The sequence below is a fragment of the Thamnophis sirtalis genome, unplaced genomic scaffold (genome assembly GCF_051295495.1).
Source record: "Thamnophis sirtalis isolate CommonGarterSnake01/CBP01778 unplaced genomic scaffold, rThaSir2_p1.2 scaffold_2, whole genome shotgun sequence".
In the NCBI taxonomy this organism is placed as follows: Eukaryota; Metazoa; Chordata; class Lepidosauria; order Squamata; family Natricidae; genus Thamnophis; species Thamnophis sirtalis.
This window is the reverse complement of record NW_028261382.1, coordinates 51,196,754-51,217,039: the sequence shown is the minus strand read 5'-3', so window position 1 is coordinate 51,217,039 and position 20,286 is coordinate 51,196,754. Positions and strand designations below refer to the sequence as shown.

Sequence of the window (20,286 nt, the reverse complement as noted above, 5' to 3'; positions counted from 1 at the left end):
CGCTCGCACAAATGGAGTTGGGGTGGTGGTGTTTGCGCCTGACACTCGCACGCCACACATCACCTCTCGTGCCAGGCCAGGCCGCCAATCTGGAAAGTACCATGGGGTGGTTGAACAGAGAGGCACGCTCCTCTTTCAGGGGTTGCTTGCAGAAGTGACCCAAGCTTTGCACATGAGATTTGGGTGGATGAAGAGGGTGGGGGGGCAGGTCACAAGCGAAAGCCCCCCCCCCTGCTTTATACCTTCAATCCTAGCTCTGCAGGAGAAGCGGGGCTGCCTGCAAACTCTCTTTGAGTCCTAATTTCTCCCCTTTTCCTTCTGCAGCATTTTGAAAGCGATGAAGCTGGCCTCCTCCGAGTGCAGCCTGTCCCAGGCAAGTTGGAAACCTTCTCGGCAGGTGCACAGCACACCTGAGCTTCAGCCCCCATCAGGTTATCAGGCAGGAGGTGTTGTGTTTTCGAAAAGGGTTTGCCAGCCGTCAAGAGGCCCAGAGGGCTGAGAACAGAAGGATTACCTAGCATGGGAAATCAGCACCTTGAGAAAAACTTCCCAGCAACTGAAATATATTCTCTGGCTTCTGAATATTTCTGGGCATGGTGGAAGGAAGGAAGGGAGGGAGGGAGGGAGGGAGGGAGGGAGGGAGGGAAGGAAGGAAGGACAAAGAGTTCAAGGAAGGAGAAAGAGAGGCAAGGAAGGAAAGATGGAGGAGGGAGGGATGAAGGAAGGAAACGAAGATGAAGGAGGAGAGATGAAGGAAATAAGGGAAGGAAGGAAAAGATGATGGAGGGAGAGAGGGATGGATGAAGGAAGGGAGGAGAGGCAAGAAGATGACAGAGGAATGGAGGGGTGAAGGAAGGAAGGAGGGAACGAGGCAAGGAAGGAGAAAGAGGCAAGGAAGGAGAAAGAGAGGCAAGGAAGCAAAGATGGAGGAGGGAGGGATGAAGGAAGGAAAAGAAGATGAAGGAGAGAGATGAAGGAAGGAAGGAAGGAAGGAAGGAAGGAAGGAAAAGATGATGAAGGAGGGAGAGAGGGATGGATGAAGGAAGGGAGGGCAAAAAGATGACAGAGGAATGGAGGGGTGAAGGAAGGAAGGAGGGAACGAGGCAAGGAAGGAGAAAGAGGCAAGGAAGGAGAAAGAGAGGCAAGGAAGGAAAGATGAAGGAGGGAGGGATGAAGGAAGGAAGGAAAAGATGATGAAGGAGGGAGAGAGGGATGGATGAAGGAAGGGAGGAGCGGCAAGAAGATGACAGAGGAATGGAGGGGTGAATGAATGAATGAATGAATGAAGGAAGGAAGGAAGGAAGGAAGGAAAGAGGCAAGGAAGGAGAAAGAGGCAAGGAAGGGGAGAAAGAAGTAGGCAAGGAAGGAAGGAAGGGTGGAAGGGAGAAGAGGGAGGAAAAGATGATGAAGGAGGGAGGGAGGGATGAAGGAAGGAAGATCACCAGGACTTCTAGGGTCTTTTTCTCAGCTAGACCCTCTCATTAAGAATTGGGAAGAGTTTTGCCTGCCCACGTCAGAAGTATTTCCAGTGGATACAGAATCCATATTTCCTGAGGTTTGAGGGGATCCTTGCTGAGAAAGATCTCTCTCCTTCCGTGCATCATTTAAAAAAAAAAACAACGTAAACTCTTTGGATCCTCTTCTCGGATTGGTAGTTTCGAGCCTTTGTTTATTTCTTCCCTTTACCTCCCGCCACTCCGCCAGATGGTACGCCAAGCGGCGGCCGCCAGGAAACCCACAGCAGAAGCGGGGAAGTGGTGCCCCATCAGATGGCTGAACTTAATTGCCACATTTCTTTTAGGGCTGACTGGAGCAAGTTGCCGTTTTAAGGGAGTTGTTTTTGTCGGTGGAGGCCGTTGTGCTACGCCTGGGAGTGTTCTGGGCTGGTGGGGGCCAAGGGTGCCACTTGAAACAAAAAGCAAATTCTTTTTATTATTATTATTATTATTTTTTATTAGTAAAAGAAAAATACAACAGCCAATAGATTGCAAAAGACAATACAACATCCGCCACTGTTTTGCTTTACATTTGACTACGTTTCGAGACATTTCCATAATAACAAAATCGTTATAGACATCAAAAGTTAGGCATCTTCTTCCCTCCCTCCCTCTTTCCTTCCCTCGTTTCTTCTCTGCCACTCCCCTTCCTTCCCTCCCTCCTTCTCTCCTTCCCTCCTTTCTTTTCTCCTTTTCTCCTTCCCTTCCCCCTCGCTTTCCTCTCTCCTTCCCCCCTTCCTTCTCTCATACATTCCCTCCTTCCTTCCCTCCTTTCTTTTCTCTTAGATTCCCTCCTTTCTTCCCTCCTTCCTTCCTTTCTTCTCTCCTTCTCTCCTTCCTTCCCTCCCTCCTTCCCTCCCTCCTTCCTACCCCGCTTTCTTCTCTTTCTTCTCTCCTTCCTTCTTTCCACCTCTCCTTTCCCTTCTCTCCTTACTCTTCCTCCCCTTTAACCTTCCCCCCTTCTTCCGATTCCTCCCCTCTTTCCTACTCTTACATTCCCTCCCATTCTTCCTCTGCCCAAAAAGCAAATTCTAATCCTTCTCCCTCTTGTTTATTTAGAGCATCTCAAAAACCCCCGATGCCCTCTTCCTGGGAAAAGATTCCTTCTACCCATCCCGGAAGTATCTCTTGGAGAAACCAAACCTCACCACCAATCCTGGTAGGATGGCGACCGGATCGAAGGGGAAGAAAGATGGGTCAACACAAAGGCCCTCGTTGGGATTATTTTGGGGTTAAGGGGATGGACTAGAACCTTGATGGCAAACCTATGGCACACATGCCAAAGGTGGCTCACAGCTCACTCTCTGACGGCACATGAGCCGTTGCCCCAGTTCAGCTGTGCATGCATGCATGTACCTTTCGTCCAGCTGGTCTTTGCGTCTGCTGTGCATGCGGGGGGGGGAGGGTGTGTGCACATGCGCAGAGGCAGGGCGTGTGCATGTGGGGGAGTGCACATACTGCATTTTGTGGGTTTGCGCACTCAGTCTGGAAAAGGTGAGCCATGACTGGACTGGAACAGCGTCTCTTCAACCTCAGCAGCTCTCCGACGGGTGGACTTCAACTCCCAGAATCCCCCCCAACTAGCCACGCATGGATTTGCACGCGCAGCCCTTTGCACAGATGGCTCAATCAATTAGAATCGTGGAAGCTGCAGGAGGGAGGGTTTAAGGCATTTTTTCATTAATTTTAGAGCAATGTTTCTCCATGTTGGCGACCTGGAGATGTGTGGACTTCACCTCCCAGAATTCCCCAGCCAGCATTCTAGGAGATGAAATCCAGACATTTCAGGTTGCCAACATGGAGAAACACTGCTCTAGAACGTAGACGGCCCAAGATATACGCAGGGTTTCAATTCCCCTCACCCCTCTATCCGCTTGTTCCTCTTCCATAATCCTTCCGATTGGCTGAAGGAGTTGTAAAACCCCTTAAATAAATCAACAATTGGATCTTCCTCAGAAAAAATCATGGGTGAGCATCTGAGAGAGGTCCACTTCAGGGGTGAGATTCAGCCGGTTCGGACCGGTTAGGGCGAACCGGATGGTAATTTTGCATCTGGTTCGTCAAACCGGTAGTTGGAAGGGCTGGCTGGCCACACCCCTCCCGGGAGTCTCCACCTGGCCCGTTCATCATGAAGTGCAGGGCCCACGTGGAGTCTCGGAGGGGGGGGGGGCGTAAAATGGGCCTTCCGGAAGTTCCAGAAGTCTGGAAATGGGCCTGTTTCTGGCCTCTGGAGGGCCTCCGGAGCCCAGGGAGAGCAAAAAGGCATCCGCCACACTGTGGTGTAGGAGGCCGAGTAGGCCATGCCCCTCGATCAGGTCCCCCAGCAACTGGGCAGAGAACCGGTTGCTAATTTTTTTTCAATCCCACCCCTGGTCCACTTCCTTCCTCTGGCTTTCCCAGTCTGTCCGATATTCCTAGCTGTCCACCAGGACTCCAGATCCCATCGTCCCCAGCCGGCATGGTCCAGGGAAGCTATAGTTTGTGTGTGGGTGTGTTTCTCTCTCTTTGGTCTCTAGAGGAGGACGCCTCGGAAGACGAGTCGGTGAAGGACTCCATGGGCCCCGAGCAACCTTACCCGTCTCCCCAGCAGCTCCTGCAGCCGCCCAGGGAAGACTCCGCTTCCCCTCCGCTCCTCCAGCCCCTGCTGGCTCCCACGGTGGCCCCGGAGGTACTGGGGGCCTTTGCCTTTGCGTCTTCGGGGGCCAGGGTGGTGGCCAACCCCCGAGCCTGAGACTCCCCTCTCCCCACACAGATGGGTCCCCCCGGCTACAAGAGCGAGAACGGCAGCACGGGCAGCTTCCCCTCCGCCTTCTACGCCGCCCAGGGGCTGGTGCTGCCGCCAACTCCAACGACGGGAGCCCCCCGAGCGACCCGTCGGAAGGCAGCAACCCCGGCTCAGCCGACGAGGAGCAGCTGGACACGGCGGAGATCGCTTTCCAGGTGAAGGAGCAGCTGCTGAAGCACAACATCGGCCAGCGCGTCTTCGGGCATTACGTCCTGGGCCTCTCGCAGGGCTCGGTCAGTGAGATCCTGGCGCGTCCCAAGCCCTGGCGCAAGCTGACCGTCAAAGGGAAAGAGCCCTTCATCAAGATGAAGCAGTTCCTCTCCGACGAGCAGAACGTCCTCGCGCTGAGAACTATTCAGGTGCGCCAGAGAGGTGAGTGGTCCAGGAGGGGAACCTGGGTGAGGTGAGGGGCGGCGGGTGTCGCTTCAGTGCATCTCCTCCTCTCCCTCCTCCTTCTGCTCCTCCTCTCCTCTTCCTCTTCCCCCTCCTCTTCTCTTCCTCCCCTCTTCCTTCTCTTTCTCCTCCTCCCCTCTTCTCCCCTCCTCCTCCTCCTCCTCTTCCTCCTCTTCCCCACCTCCCCTCTTCCTCCTACTCCTCTCCTCCTACTCCTCCTCTGAACTCAATAAGTCCTCCCTGCCTTCCCACCTTCTCTGCGATTTCTCCTCCTTCTGCTCCTCCTCTCCTCTTCCCCCTCCTCCTCCTCTTCTCTTCCTCCCCTCTTCCTCCTCCTCCTCTTCCCCACCTCCCCTCTTCCTCCTACTCCTCTCCTCCTACTCCTCCTCTGAACTCAATAAGTCCTCCCTGCCTTCCCACCTTCTCTGCGATTTCTCCTCCTTCTGCTCCTTCTCCTCTCCTCCTCCTCTTCCTCTTTTTCCCCTCCCTCCTCCTCCTCTTCTCTTCCTCCCCTCTTCCCCACCTCCCCTCTTCCTCCTCCTTCTCTTCCTCCTCTTCCCCACCTCCCCTCTTCCTCCTCCTTCTCTTCCTCCTCCTCTTCCCCACCTCCCCCTCTTCCTCCTCCTCCTCCTCTGAACTCAATAAGTCCTCCCTGCCTTCCCATCTTCTCTGCGATTTCTCCTCCTTCTGCTCCTCCTCCTCCCCTCCTCCTCCTCTTCCTCTTCCTCTTTTTCCCCTCCCCCCTCCTCCTCTTCTCTTCCTCCCCTCTTCCCCACCTCCCCTCTTCCTCCTCCTCCTCTTCCTCCTCCTCTTCCCCACCTCCCCTCTTCCTACTCCTCTCCTCCTACTCCTCCTCTGAACTCAATAAGTCCTCCCTGCCTTCCCACCTTCTCTGCGATTTCTCCTCCTTCTGCTCCTTCTCCTCTCCTCCTCCTCTTCCTCTTTTTCCCCTCCCCTCCTCCTCCTCTTCTCTTCCTCCCCTCTTCCCCACCTCCCCTCTTCCTCCTCCTTCTCTTCCTCCTCTTCCCCACCTCCCCTCTTCCTCCTCCTTCTCTTCCTCCTCCTCTTCCCCACCTCCCCCTCTTCCTCCTCCTCCTCCTCTGAACTCAATAAGTCCTCCCTGCCTTCCCATCTTCTCTGCGATTTCTCCTCCTTCTGCTCCTCCTCCTCCCCTCCTCCTCCTCTTCCTCTTCCTCTTTTTCCCCTCCCCCCTCCTCCTCTTCTCTTCCTCCCCTCTTCCCCACCTCCCCTCTTCCTCCTCCTCCTCTTCCTCCTCCTCTTCCCACCTCCCCTCTTCCTACTCCTCTCCTCCTACTCCTCCTCTGAACTCAATAAGTCCTCCCTGCCTTCCCACCTTCTCTGCGATTTCTCCTCCTTCTGCTCCTCCTCCTCCCCGCTTCCTCTTCCACCTCTCCTCCTCCTCTCCTCCTCCTCTTCCTTTTCCTCTTTTTCCCCTCCCCCCTCCTCCTCTTCTCTTCCTCCCCTCTTCCCCACCTCCCCTCTTCCTCCTCCTCCTCTTCCTCCTCCTCTTTCCCACCTCCCCTCTTCCTACTCCTCTCCTCCTACTCCTCCTCTGAACTCAATAAGTCCTCCCTGCCTTCCCACCTTCTCTGCGATTTCTCCTCCTTCTGCTCCTCCTCTTCTCTTCCTCCCCTCTTCCCCACCTCCCCTCTTCCTCCTCCTTCTCTTCCTCCTCCTCTTCCCCACCTCCCCCTCTTCCTCCTCCTCCTCCTCTGAACTCAATAAGTCCTCCCTGCCTTCCCATCTTCTCTGCGATTTCTCCTCCTTCTGCTCCTCCTCCTCCTCTCCTCCTCCTCTTCCTTTTCCTCTTTTTCCCCTCCCCCCTCCTCCTCTTCTCTTCCTCCCCTCTTCCCCACCTCCCCTCTTCCTCCTCCTCCTCTTCCTCCTCCTCTTTCCCACCTCCCCTCTTCCTACTCCTCTCCTCCTACTCCTCCTCTGAACTCAATAAGTCCTCCCTGCCTTCCCACCTTCTCTGCGATTTCTCCTCCTTCTGCTCCTCCTCCTCCCCGCTTCCTCTTCCACCTCTCCTCCTCCTCTCCTCCTCCTCTTCCTTTTCCTCTTTTTCCCCTCCCCCCTCCTCCTCTTCTCTTCCTCCCCTCTTCCCCACCTCCCCTCTTCCTCCTCCTCCTCTTCCTCCTCCTCTTTCCCACCTCCCCTCTTCCTACTCCTCTCCTCCTACTCCTCCTCTGAACTCAATAAGTCCTCCCTGCCTTCCCACCTTCTCTGCGATTTCTTCAGCAAAGGCCAACCAGCCAGGTGAGATAAAGTCACCCTCCGTTTTGGTCTCCCCGGTCTCACCCCTCTTTTCCTCCAGCCCAAGACCCAGATATCCCCCCTCCCTCGTGACAAAGAGATGATTCGCCAGGCAGGAGCTGCTGAGAAAGAGAGGCTGGTAGGGGGCTGTGCGTAATTCCTTGACTTTAGGTGCCCAGAGCTGCCCCAAATCAAACGGCGGTCTTGGCTATTCTGTCCCTTTATCAGGAAGCATTACGCCGCGGATTAGGACTCCGGAAACCGGCTCAGACGACGCCATCAAGAGTATCTTGGAGCAGGCCAAGAAAGAGATCGAGTCCCAGAAAGGAGGTAAGGGGGCCCCGTGGGGTTGGCAGAAGGCTTTGCCCCTCTTAAAATTAAGAGGCCATCGCCCAGATAGGAAGACCAGACTAACAGATTACCGACTAGGTGGCATTGAGTTCTTCTTAAACGTCGCCCGTCGCGTTGCGGCCCTAATCGGTGCATTTTAAACATTTTCCTTACATAAATCCTTATTTCTTCTCTCCGTCTGGATGAAATAAGGAGCAATCTTTAAATATTCCAAACGTTGCAATAACTATAACTCCATTTCCTGGATATTTAAGCTGTCGTCTGCTGCCCTCTGCCGGTTCTTTTATGTAGGAATTTGGCAATCTGCCCTGGGGCTCCTGAGGCCAAGGAAATAATGCGCTGCCCAAGCAGAGGCCGCCCATAAAATTTCAAATAAAAGGCCAGAGGATGTGGGGGGGGGGGGCGGGGAAGGGGGAGGCTGTCCCTTCCAGTCAAAACTCTCTTAAAATTCAAACGGAGGTAACTGACAGCTTTTTAGTACTTCATTTGCGTAATTGACGCCCCCTACGTCACCCGCGTCAATGCGCAAATGATTTCAATTGACTGCAGCGATGTGAAAAAGGTCAATTGCACTATTAGCCGATGGACGTCAGGGGCCCGGGCGGCTTTGGAAACGGTGGACTCTGCCCGCTGTTTTGAAGTCTTGAACCGATGGCGCTTGGAATCGGAGGTTGGGTTGCAAGAGACACCGTAGTCTGTTCAAAGCAGCGGTGGGGTCCGGATCCCGGTGCAACCGGTACGGTTCAACGGGGCCTGGCGTCCACCACCTGAATGCGCGCAACATGCGCGCTTACGCACACAACCCTCCAGCGACACCTCCGTGAGCCTCCAGCTGCTCCGCAGAGTGTCTCACAGGGGCCGTACACGCTACGCGTGTGCGCGGAAGCGCCGAAGAGTTCAAATACAGATAAGGACGACGGGCGGGCAGGTGGGCCCTCCGGAGCACCGTACCAGAACAGTACCCGGTGCTCCGGGCAGGCACCGGTACGCCCGTACCGGGGCGTATCGCCTGCAACCCACCACTGGTTCATAGGATCAGAATTATCTGGAGGGGGGGGGGAAGACCAGTGGTGAAATGTAAAAAAATTTTTTGCCACTGGTTGTCTGGGCGTGGCGTGGTGGGTGTGGCTTGGTGGGTGGATCATGTGACTGGGTGGGCGGGACCAACTTTTAAAAAAAAATTCAAAGCATTTTTTTTACTACCTATTCAGCCATACCGGTAGTAAAAAAATGCTTTAAGTAGTGGAAAATAAGGTTCAGCTGTTCCCTGAAATCGTGGGAACCTTTCCCCCCCCCACACTTTTTAAATATTTTTTTTTTACTACCTGTTCAGGCACCTAGGTAGTAAAAAAAATCTTTAAAAAGTAAAAAAAAAACACCAGCTGATTGAACCTTTTGAAACACAGTCATGGAAACATATATATATATATATATATATATATAGATAGATAGATAGATAGATAGATAGATAGATAGATAGATAGATAGATAGATATAGATATAGATGATATAGATATAGATATAGATATAGATAGAGATAGAGATAGATATAGATATAGATATAGATATAGATATAGATATAGATATAGATATAGATATAGATATAGATATGTATGTATGTATGTATGTATGTTATATTTATGCTGATAAATAAATAAAGGGAGACTAGTATAGATCTATTTCAAGCTATTTAGCTCTCATCAGCTAGCCACAACCTTGTATATACATATACATATACATACATACATACATACATACATACATACATACACATACACATACATACACATATATATATACATACTTACATATGTATATATATATACATACATACATAAATATATATACATACATATATATACATACATACATACATACACACACACACACATACCTACATACCTACCTACCTACCTACATACATACATACATATAGCTTTTTAAAGCATTTCTTTCCTGCCTATTAGCTCGAACTGGCCGAAAAAAAAATACTTTAAAAAGTGGGGGGAAAGTTTCCGACGATCACACAGCTGCACGATCCTTGGAAGCTTTTTTCCCTACTGGTTCACAGAACCAGGGACCATTGTCCCTACCGGTTCACACGAAGCATTTCGTCCCTGGAAAGGACCCTATTTGACCCTAAGTGTCCCATGGCCCGCCCTAAGATGCTGTGTTGCGCCTCTTGATTTTGGTTAGCGGTGACTTGGTGGAAGGCCATCCCACATCCTCTTTCTTCTCTTCTGCTCTGCTCCGTAGGGGAGGCGAAGAGCACCTGCGCGCCCCAGGCAGCCCCCAATGGCATCAGCGCCAGCAGCTCAGAAGACGCCATCAAGAACATTCTGGAACAGGCCCGCCGCGAGATGCAAGCCCAGCAACAGGCGTTCCTGGAGATAGAATCCGGCAGCCCCAACCAACCCGTCTCCACGCCGCCTGCAGATCCCTCCCCTCTCTCCTCCTTCAGCCAGAACATCGTCCGTGCCTACATCAAGCAGGAGGAAGGGGGTGGGCTGGGCCCCAATGCCAGCGGCGGCGGCAGCTGCGGTGCGACCCAGGCCCCTCTGGTGGCGCTCTCCCCTGCCGCCTTCGTGCAGAACATCATCCGTAAGGTCAAATCTGAGATTGGAGATTCCGGCTCCTACTTCGACCAGCACTGGGCGTCCGACAGGAACCTCCTCAACCGGCCTTTCACCTCGGTGTCCCCCTCCCTCTCGTCCTCGTCGAGCTACTCCAGCATGGCCAACGGGCGAGGGTGGCCGCGAGGTGAACCTGGGGACTCGGGCCCAAACGAGGAAGACTTGCCCACTTCGGAAGACGAACCCCATCGGGCGCTCGAAGTCAAGTCCGAAGTGGCGGGTTCAGAAACCCAAGGGACTGGCCGCTTGTCTTACTACCCCTCCTACGTGCCAAGGACTCTCAAGCCCACCGTCCCCCCCTTGACCCCGGAACAGTACGAGATGTACATGTACAAGGAAGTGGACACCTTGGAACTCACACGGCAAGTCAAGGAGAAGTTGGCCAAGAACGGGATCTGCCAACGCATCTTTGGGGAGAAGGTAGCTCAACCGTCAGTCGCGAGGAAGCCGGGTTGGCTGGCTTGAGAAGGGAGGTCAACAGGGTGCTTCCAGACAAGGTTGTTATCATGCAGAGATGGGCTAGAAGACACCAAAACCTTCACCTCACCCTCTTTCTTGGCAGGGGGGAAATGGCTAAGGAAAGGAAAAAAAATATTGGTAGGGGGTCGCTTGTTGGTTTGTTTTTAAGATCGGTTGTGCTGGAGCAAACGGTTCACTGACAAATGCGCGCTTGACAAAAGCGCGCCGACGAAACTGCGGCGAGAAAACCGCAAGTTCTAAATCGTGCCGACGAATGAGCGCACAAGCGCGCCGACAACAGCGCGCCAACAAAAGAGCGCCTTCAACAAACAAGTAATAATGCGAGTTCTAACCCTAACCTTAAACCTAACCCTAACCTTAAACCTAACCCTAAACTTATCCCTAAACCTAATCTTAAACCTAACCCTAACCCTAACCCTAACCCTAACCTTAAACCTAACCCTAACCTTAAACCTAACCCTAAACTTATCCCTAAACCTAATCTTAAACCTAACCCTAAACCTAACCCTAAACCTAACCTTAAACCTAACCCTAACCCTAACCTTAAACCTAACCCTAAACTTATCCCTAAACCTAATCTTAAACCTAACCCTAAACCTAACCTTAAACCTAACCCTAAACCTAACCTTAAACCTAACCCTAAACCTAACCTTAAACCTAACCCTAACCTTAAACCTAACCCTAAACCTAACCTTAAACCTAACCCTAACCCTAAACCTAACCCTAACCCTAACCCTAACCCTAACCTTAAACCTAACCCTAAACCTAACCTTAAACCTAACCCTAAACCTAACCTTAAACCTAACCCTAACCTAACCTTAAACCTAACCCTAACTCTAACCTTAAACCTAACTCTAAACCTAAACCTAACCCTAACCCTAACCCTAAACCTAACCTTAAACCTAACCCTAAACCTAACCTTAAACCTAACCCTAACCCTAACCCTAACCCTAAACCCAACCTTAAACCTAACCCTAAACCTAACCTTAAACCTAACCCTAAACCTAACCTTAAACCTAACCCTAAACTTAACCTTAAACCTAACCCTAAACCTAACCTTAAACCTAACCCTAACCCTAACCCTGAACCTAACCCTTACCTTAACTGAAATCGCGCTTTTGTGGGCACGGTTTTGTCGGCGCATTGTTGTGGGCGCGTTTATGACGTTGCGGTTTTCTCACTGCGGTTTCATCGGCGTGCTTTTGTCATGCGCGCATTTGTCGGGTCACGGGAGCAAACAAGACCTCCTCTTGGTCTACTAGCCTGTTCCCCAGAGAGTTCAAACTCTGAGGACCTCACAGTAGAAGATGGAGACACGCTGGCGATCTCCTGCAGCTGACATTTTTGGGAAGCAAGCTCTTCCCGGCCGTGGCGGCCGAGCCTTCAAGACGAATGGCCTTTGACAGGGCTGCCTTACCCTCCGTTCCTCTGGGCCCCCTCTGAGATCCCTTTCCAAGTTACTAGATCCAACCTGATCCCCTCTCCAACCTCAAAAGGCACAACTATCCCGAGGAATTGTGTTGTCCGGAAGCACCCCAAATTGTAGAGAGTGTGTTAGGGGAGGACAAATGTGTGCATGAGAGAGGGCAAACGACACAGAAATTGGAAATAAAGTGGAAATGATCCTGGCTGGGAAGAGGAGTGCTCAGATTCCTACGGTGTTTTTCCTAGACTGGCCCGGATTCCCTGGGGCAGCTGCTTGGTTAGAATCCCTGAATTTATCTCTTTCCTTGAATGAGATTTTGTCCGCAAGACTTTGAAGTGGCTCAAATGGGCCCTTATCTTCTGGCCTTCAGGAAGCTCCCGAGATGCCCCCACAGCTCAGGCTTCCTTCCAGACACCTCCCAATCTCTCACATTTTTTTTCCCCTTGAGGGTTAGATTACTTTTTTTGGGTATTCTTTCGGCGCCGGCCTCTCGGGTTTTATCAGGGCTGGAACTGCTAAGAAGCCCGAGACGTAAACAGCCTCCCCTCTCCTCCAGGTCCTGGGGTTGTCACAAGGCAGCGTGAGCGACATGTTGTCCAGGCCCAAACCGTGGAGCAAACTCACCCAGAAGGGACGGGAACCGTTTATCCGGATGCAGCTTTGGCTCTGCGACCAGCTGGGGCAAAACATCAGCCAGCAGGCGGGCCTGCCTCAAGGTAGGCACCTCCGTCCTTCGCCCCGGCTCCCTTTTATTAATTGGCTTTTATTCCCTCTGGGAAGGGCCTTCATTGTCCACCTGTGGCCTCACTCCCAAGTCGACCCTTGTTCCTTAGCTGTTCCCTTTGTCTGGCAACTACGTGCGTGTGCATGCTGGGAACAGGCTCCAGCTGTTCCTCTGCTTCACTGATGTCTGACTCCGAAGGTAGCTGATAACTGTCAGACGTCCCTGGCCCCCTCTCTGCCTCCGACACAGAGCCCTCCTCAGAACCTTCCCCAGACTCCAGGACTGGCCCAGGTTCCTCCCCAACCCTCCTCACTCTCTGTATCTGCTGCCAGCTCTGTTTGGCCACTAGTGGGCCACAACACAAGGACTCTGGAGGTCTTCTCCAGTCCTGGAGCCAATTCTCCTTGCTGCCTGCAACCTCTTGGAAAATAATCGTTCGTATTTGACCTCATCAGCTCCTCCCTCCTTTCCTTCTTTTTTTTCCATTCACAGCCAGCCCTGGAGAGTCTCAGTCTTCTCCTTCCCCGCCAGCCAGCCCTTCTGAGCAAGAGAAAAGCTCCTCGGAGTCCCTCAGCCTTGCCCTGGAAAGCAGCAAAGAGAACCAGCAGCCGGAAAGCAAAGCCGGCCCCTTGCTGACTGGCAAAATGTGCCCCAACCACCAAAACTCCCTCGGCATTCAGGAGATCGTGGCCATGTCCCCCGAGCTGGACACCTACAGCATCACTAAGAAGGTCAAGGAAGTCTTAACCGACAACAACCTTGGTATGAAGCAGCGCTGAAATCCAGCAGATTCTGACAGGTTCTGGAGAACCGGTAGCGGAAATTTTGAGTAGTTTGGAGAACCAGTAGCAGAATTTTTGAGTAGGTCGGAGAACCGGTAGTGGAAATTTGGAGTAGTTCGGAGAACAGGTAGCAGAATTTTTGAGTAGTTCGGAGAACTGGTAGTGGAAATTTGGAGTAGTTCGGAGAACCGGTAGCAGAAATTTTGAGTAGTTCGGAGAACCGGTAGCAGAATTTTTGAGTAGTTCGGAGAACTGGATAGTGGAAATTTGGAGTAGTTCGGAGAACCGGTAGCAGAAATTTTGAGTAGTTCAGAGAACTGGTAGCGGAAATTTTGAGTAGTCTGGAGAACCAGTAGCAGACTTTTTGAGTAGTTCGGAGAACCGGTAGTGGAAATTTTGAGTAGTTCAGAGAACCGGTAGTGGAAATTTTGAGTAGTTCAGAGAACCAATAGCGGAAATTTTGAGTAGTTCAGAGAACCAATAGCGGAAATTTTGAGTAGTTCGGAGAACCGGTAGTGGAAATTTTGAGTAGTTCAGAGAACCAGTAGCAGAAATTTTGAGTAGTCTGGAGAACCAGTAGTGGAAATTTTGAGTAGTTCAGACAACCAATAGCAGAAATTTTGAGTAGTCTGGAGAACCGGCAAATAGCACCTCTGGCTGGCCCCAGAGCGTGGAGGGAATGGAGATTTTGCAGTATCCTTTCCCTGCCCACGCCCACCAAGCCCCACCCAAAGAACTGGTAGTAAAAAAAATTGAATTTCACCACTGGTATGAAGCCACAGGTGGTCCTGTTCCCAGGAGCCTTGGGTGGGGTCTTCTATGATGGAGGCCAAGAGGATGTTTCCACCGAGAACGTGGTCCGAAATTTCAGGGATTGAGGACTTCATGGCCATCTGCTTTAATCTGAGAGATCTTCCGCCAATTTAGTAGGGTGGCGATAAGTAAGTTAAGAAGTGCGGGGAAGAAGAAGGCCGTCTATTTAGAAGACACGTTGGGGCCCAGCATTGAGGATGCACTAAAAGCTCTTGGGGGGTTCCAGGGATGCGGCTAATCGTATTTGTATTTCTGTAGTATGTTCCCAGAGGGATTACGTTGGGAATTAGGCCAGGGACTGAGAAAGCTCCGTCATTCCAGAGAAACAGATAGTAATTGGAGGCTAAAGTTGAGATCTCGCCCTTGTGGGTGGATGATGTTGATTGTAGAATTCTTCTCCTTATCAGCTGGAATTAGCACTGAGTAAACTTTTAACTCATCCAGGACAAACTTGGGTCTGCATCTCCTCAAACCTTTTGGAGGGGGCGGTGAGATTTGAACCGCTGAACTGCTGATCTAGCAGTAGCCTGCAGTGCTGCATTTAACCACTGCGCCACCTCGGCTCTAATAATCTCAATTTCCAATTTGCCTTGTCCGCTTAGGTCAGCGCCTTTTCGGGGAGAGCATCCTGGGCCTGACGCAGGGATCGGTCTCAGACCTCCTCTCCAGGCCCAAGCCTTGGCACAAGCTGAGCCTCAAGGGGAGGGAGCCGTTCGTGCGCATGCAGCTCTGGCTGAATGACCCTCACAACATCGACAAGCTCCGGGACATGAAAAAGCTGGAGAAGAAAGGTGAGGCACCCTCGGTCCGCGGCAGCTTCTCAAAACCCGCGGCCTGATTGGGATTTCTACAAATGAAGATGTGATTCCCCCACTCACTCCACCCACCCTACCCCAAAACATTGGCTCCTTTCTGATTTTCTCCCGTCTGCAGCGTACCTGAAACGCCGTTACGGACTGATCAGTGCTGGCTCGGACAGCGAGTCCCCCAACCCTCGTTCCGAGTGTCCCAGTCCCAGCCTCCAGCTGCAAGACCTCAGCCTCCTGCAGATCAAGAAGCCGAGGGTGGTCTTGGCTCCAGAGGAGAAGGAGACCCTGAAGAGGGCCTACCAGCTGGAACCATACCCCTCCCAGCAGACGATCGAGCTGCTCTCCTTCCAGCTCAACCTCAAGACCAACACGGTCATTAACTGGTTCCACAATTACAGGTCAGGAGCAGGTCAACCCCGCCTTGTGCCACCTCTTGGGGCCAGACCCCAAGAACCATGACCAGCACCTGGAGTTACTTTGGAGTAGTTTCCTTTCTTCTTCCTTCTTCTTCTTCTCCTTCTCCTCCTTCTTCCTCTTCTTCCTCCTTTCTTCTTCTTCTTCTTCTTCTCCTCCTCCTCCTCCTTCCTCCTCCTCCTTCTTCTTCGACAGAATCTTGCCAGACTAAAGCAACTACCATATTTTTCGAAATATAAGACGCACTCCCCAAAAAAGGTGGTAAAAATCTGGGTGCGTCTTATACACTGAACGCAGCATTTTTGGCCTCCCGAAATCCTGCCCCCTTCACAAAAATGGACACGCAGAGGGTTTGGGAGGCCTGCAAAGTGCCTCTGAGGGCTGGGGAGGGCAAAAATGAGCAGAAAACAGGCTGTTTTTTGCTCGTTTTTGCCCCCACCCCAGCCCCCAGGAGCACTCTAGAAGCCTCCCAAAGCCTATGCATGCCCCAGTTTTCACAAAAAAATGAGGCGTGCAGAGGGTTTGGGAGGTCTGCAGAGTGCAAAAAATATATATTTTTTAATTTACCTCTTTAAAATCTTGGTGCATCTTATACTCTGGTGCGTCTTATACTCTGAAAAATAGGATATTTGCAGAACTATAAATATACTCTGGGAATTGCTAGGGAGGAGTTGTTATAACTCTGTGTGTGTGTGTCAATTCTTTGCCCTCTGAAAAGCAGCCCCCGCTCCCTTGGGAATCCTGGGTCTTTAAAGTTGGCACCTGTCAGATACTACATGACCGATGAAAAGTGGCACTACATACTGGAGACATCTAGGCTCTTTGAGTATTAATTTTGTGTTTTTCACCATTTGCAATTTTGGCCTCGTCCTCAGATTTTTCTCCTCTTGATAAAACCTGGTAACTTTCAGGGGTGGGGAGGGAAAACCAATTTTTTCTACATCCATATAATGGCTTTGTTTGCAATAACACACTTATGCCAATTAAATTATTTAGCAACACCATCTAAGCCACAAGGAACCTACCAAGCTTTAACTGGAGGGGTTAGTTGTGTTGTGCAAACCCAGTCCAGGAGTTGAGGGAACTCAAGAGGTTCTCAATCTCCCAGCCTACATTAGCCTGGTGTTTGCCATTCTGGTTGATTTTGGGGGGAGGGGTGGGGGGGGTCTCCTGTGGATGCAAGAACCTCATGGCCCTTTTCTTCGGCAGGTCTCGGATGCGCCGAGAGATGCTGATGGAAGGAAGCCAGGACGACACAGACGCAGAACAGAGCGCTGGCCCTTTGCCCAAGGGGGCCCAGCCCCAGAGCCCCGACTCGGAAGGGGAGGATGAGAAACCCACCTTCAGAAACGTCGAGTGCCAAGGAGAACGCAAAGCGCTGGTGGAAATCAAGGAAGAGCAGCTGGAGGCGGGCGAGAAAGACGACGGGGGCAGCAGTAGGGACTCCTGCAGTCCGGAAGGCGAGGTAGAGCCCGTATCTGGATCCAGCCCCAGGGGAGACCCCGGTTGTGTGAGCCCACATGAAGCTCCCAGCCTCACCTGGGCCAGCACCCTACGGAGCAAGACACACCCGCCCGGGGCCCACAACTGTTCCAGTTTCCATAACCCCGCGGAGACCGACTGCCGCGAGAGGTCGCCTTCGGACCCCGTTAGCTTTAAATCCGCCTCCGAGTCCTCCCGTTGCAGCCTGGAAGTTTCTCTCACCTCGCCATCCGCCGCCTCCTCGCCGGGAGTCCTGATGTCCGTCTCTCCCGTCCCATCCTCCTCAGCTCCCATCTCCCCCTTGCCAGTGAACAACGCGGCCACCAAAGGGTCCACCGATACGAGCGCCGTGCCACCCAGCGCAAAACTGACTACGAACATCCAGCGCCGGAACGAGAAAATGGCTAACCTCAACAGCATAATTCATCGGCTGGAAAGAGCTGCCAACCGCGAGGAGACTTTGGAGTGGGAATTTTGAAGGGCTAAGCGGAAAGAAGGAAATAATTGGAACCGAATACCTAAATGACGTTGTCCGAGTTGTAAACTACGCGGACCATGTGGACAGAGCAGGGAGTCCTAGCAGAGTGTATAGAGAAAAAAACCCAGATCTATAAATATATATGTGTATATATGTATGTGTGTGTGTGTATATATATTCATATATATGAATATTTATATATATAAGGACACACATACACACATATTTTATTAATTTCGTCAAGTCTAAGGAAGAGACGGAAAAAAAAAGTCAGCCGCATTTTGTCGAAGGCGAGCGACCTCTTCCTTTCTCTAGCTCTTGAAGTTAACCTAAAACCGACTTTTGGGGGGTTTTAAATGTGAAAACAGACAACACAGGAACAAACCGAGAAACACTTTTAGAAGGGAAAGAAATATTAAAATAATATTTATAGACCTCTTTTAGATATTTTAATAAAAGGAAACTTTGCAATTTATTAACAGCTCAAGCTGCTTTGATATTAAAAAGATAAACTGTATCAGTTGTATCATTAAATGCCCACTGAAAAGTCTTGTAGTTTGCCACTGGATGAGATTAAAGAGAAAAAAAAACAAAAATTTTTAAAAATAGGAAACTTGGCTCGTTGATCCAAGCAAATCAAGAAGCACTAGGAAGACGGACCAAAATGTCACTAAACTTGATTGGCAGATGCTGTGTTTTGTAAGACCTTCCTCCACTACACCTGTCAAGAAACCTTGGTCTTGTAGTCCGTGAAGAGTCTAAAATTTGCAACCGGCGGTGCCCTCTTGAGTCTGCTATTTAGTTTTGAGGGGTATGTCCCTCCTTCCTTTTTTTATTTTCCTTCTTTCTTTTGGGGGGCAACAGAACAACAGAGAGAGATGTTGCATGCTGTTGTATGGGAAACATGTTTTCAGGGGCTTTGTTGAACATGATGTACCTCGGTTCCAGAGAAATCTTTCTTGCCTTTACAAAGTGGGCATCCAGAAAGGATATTTTTCCCCCCACTTAAAGGAGAAAAATAGCATCCAATGTTTCACAAAAAAAAGGTGCATTTGCTAACTCAAACCATCTGTTTACGAGTCTGGTTTTTGCCCGGGAAATTTTTAAAGAGAATTACAACTTTTTAAAAAAAGGGGGGGGAAGCATGAAAATAGTCCCTTTCTGCTTAGCTCAACATTTCAGGTTTGGAGGAAAGCAAATATTTTGACACAGAGCACTAAAACAGAAGAGAAAATGTTTTATAAATTTAATAATAAGAGTGGCCTATGAATTCTCCCCACCCATGTTATTCAATGCTTGGAAACAAGGTGATGGTTAAATCCAGGCCCACCTCTCCTTCTCCAAAGGCCACCTCTGGATCCATCTTCCCTATCGGGAGGAAGGAAGGAAGGAAGGAAGGAAGGAAGGAAGGAAGGAAGGAAGGAAGGAAGGAAGGAAGGAAGGAAGGAAGGAAGGAGACGAAGGATGGAAATAGTCAGTTTGGGAAGGAGTCTGGCCCTGGATTATTGAAGTAATTCCCATCCATTTGACTTTTATCTTAAAAGTATCCATAAAATTAGATGAAGAACTGATGGGACCATCTCCGTACTAGCAGCTTTCTTCCTTAGAGGGAAGTTTCCCGCCAGATGTTTCCATAAATTTGAAAAGACCCGAATGGTGATTGTGTCTTCTCCAGCTGTTCATGGAGTTGTGTGCTCCTCAAGCTTCTCACCCAGCCATTGATTTATCCCCCCAGATGTGATTTAAACCCTTCTTGAATCTAACTTACAAACGGCAGAAGAGGAACCTCCCTCACACCATATATATATATAATATAGAGAGAGTTTGGCCTTCCCCTTACGTGCATTTTTAAAAAAAAAATCAGAACTGAAAGTATTTTTGTATATTTAATGCTCCTTATTTCACCCAGTGTGATCCTGTTTGTCTGCCTGGAAATGTTACGTACCTAGAAGCCCCCTGAAGAAATTCAACTTCTATCTATCTCAGTGGTTCCCAAAGTTGGCAACTTTAAGACTTGTGGACTTCAACTCCCAGAATTCTCCAGCCAGCAGAGCTGGCTGGAGAATTCTGGGAGTTGAAGTCCACAAGTCTTAAAGTTGCCAACTTTGGGAACCACTGATCTATCTAGATGAAATGTGGAGTGAAGAAGACTTCACCAAAGGCTCCAAATTGGTTTTAATGGAACAGGATTAATTATTATTATTATTATTATTAATATTATTACTATTATTTTTTAACGAAGCACTTAAGTGTCGGTCCTCCACCCGCGAGGGAGTCTGGCTGTATTCGAAGCTGGCGAGATGCGCCGGCTCCCTTTTTCTAGGCGCCCTGTACTGAAACCATTTCTACACGATCGGCCGGAGTTTGTTAAATACTGAGAAAAGGCCTGTTACGTTCTGTAAAGAGCCGTCAAAAAAAGGGAAATACAGAAGTTGTATAACACCTCGGCATGATGTCTCCGTTTATTGCCTTCAAGGTTTCGGGCCGCCGAGTTTAACCGCTGCTTTTATCCACGCCTGTCCCGCAGAACGAATAAAAGCCAAATTTTCCAGGCAACGCAGCAGCTCTCCATCATTAAACGGTGGTGGCTGGGGGCGTCACCTGTTTCCAGGTAAGAAAATTGCCCCAAGGGTTGTTAGGCAAAGCAAGATGGTATGGCGGCTTTGGAAGGAGGAAGAGGAGGTCAAGGAGGTCCCCGTTTCCAGTTCCTTCATTTCTGGATTGTAAGAATACGCCCCACCTGTTGTATCCATGCGTGACCCGTCAAAACCGCGGTCGACAAAAGCGCGCTCGGCGAAAGCGCGTACGTGACATCATCACAGCGCGCCGAAAAAAATTAAAAATTGAAATAAAAATAAAATTAAAGCAAGCCGATTCACATAAAGGTAAGGGTTAGGGTTAGGTTAAGGGTTAGGTTTAGGGTTACATTAAGTACGTTTAGCGTTA

At 50.4% G+C, this 20,286-nt stretch overlaps 1 protein-coding gene across 1 annotated transcript in view; it reads left to right on the top strand.

The window, feature by feature from the left end:
• Positions 1 to 17,857, top strand: part of CUX2 (cut like homeobox 2) — a 106,100-nt gene extending 88,243 nt beyond the window's left edge. Inside the window, 11 exon segments of the mRNA XM_087705469.1 lie at positions 325 to 373; positions 2,556 to 2,655; positions 4,013 to 4,312; positions 4,315 to 4,653; positions 7,177 to 7,278; positions 9,556 to 10,352; positions 12,395 to 12,554; positions 13,055 to 13,324; positions 14,760 to 14,948; positions 15,091 to 15,364; positions 16,590 to 17,857. Of these exon segments, the coding sequence (XP_087561595.1) occupies positions 325 to 373; positions 2,556 to 2,655; positions 4,013 to 4,312; positions 4,315 to 4,653; positions 7,177 to 7,278; positions 9,556 to 10,352; positions 12,395 to 12,554; positions 13,055 to 13,324; positions 14,760 to 14,948; positions 15,091 to 15,364; positions 16,590 to 17,340 (3,331 nt within the window). The 3' untranslated portion in view covers positions 17,341 to 17,857.
• Positions 17,858 to 20,286: the final 2,429 nt, after the last annotated feature.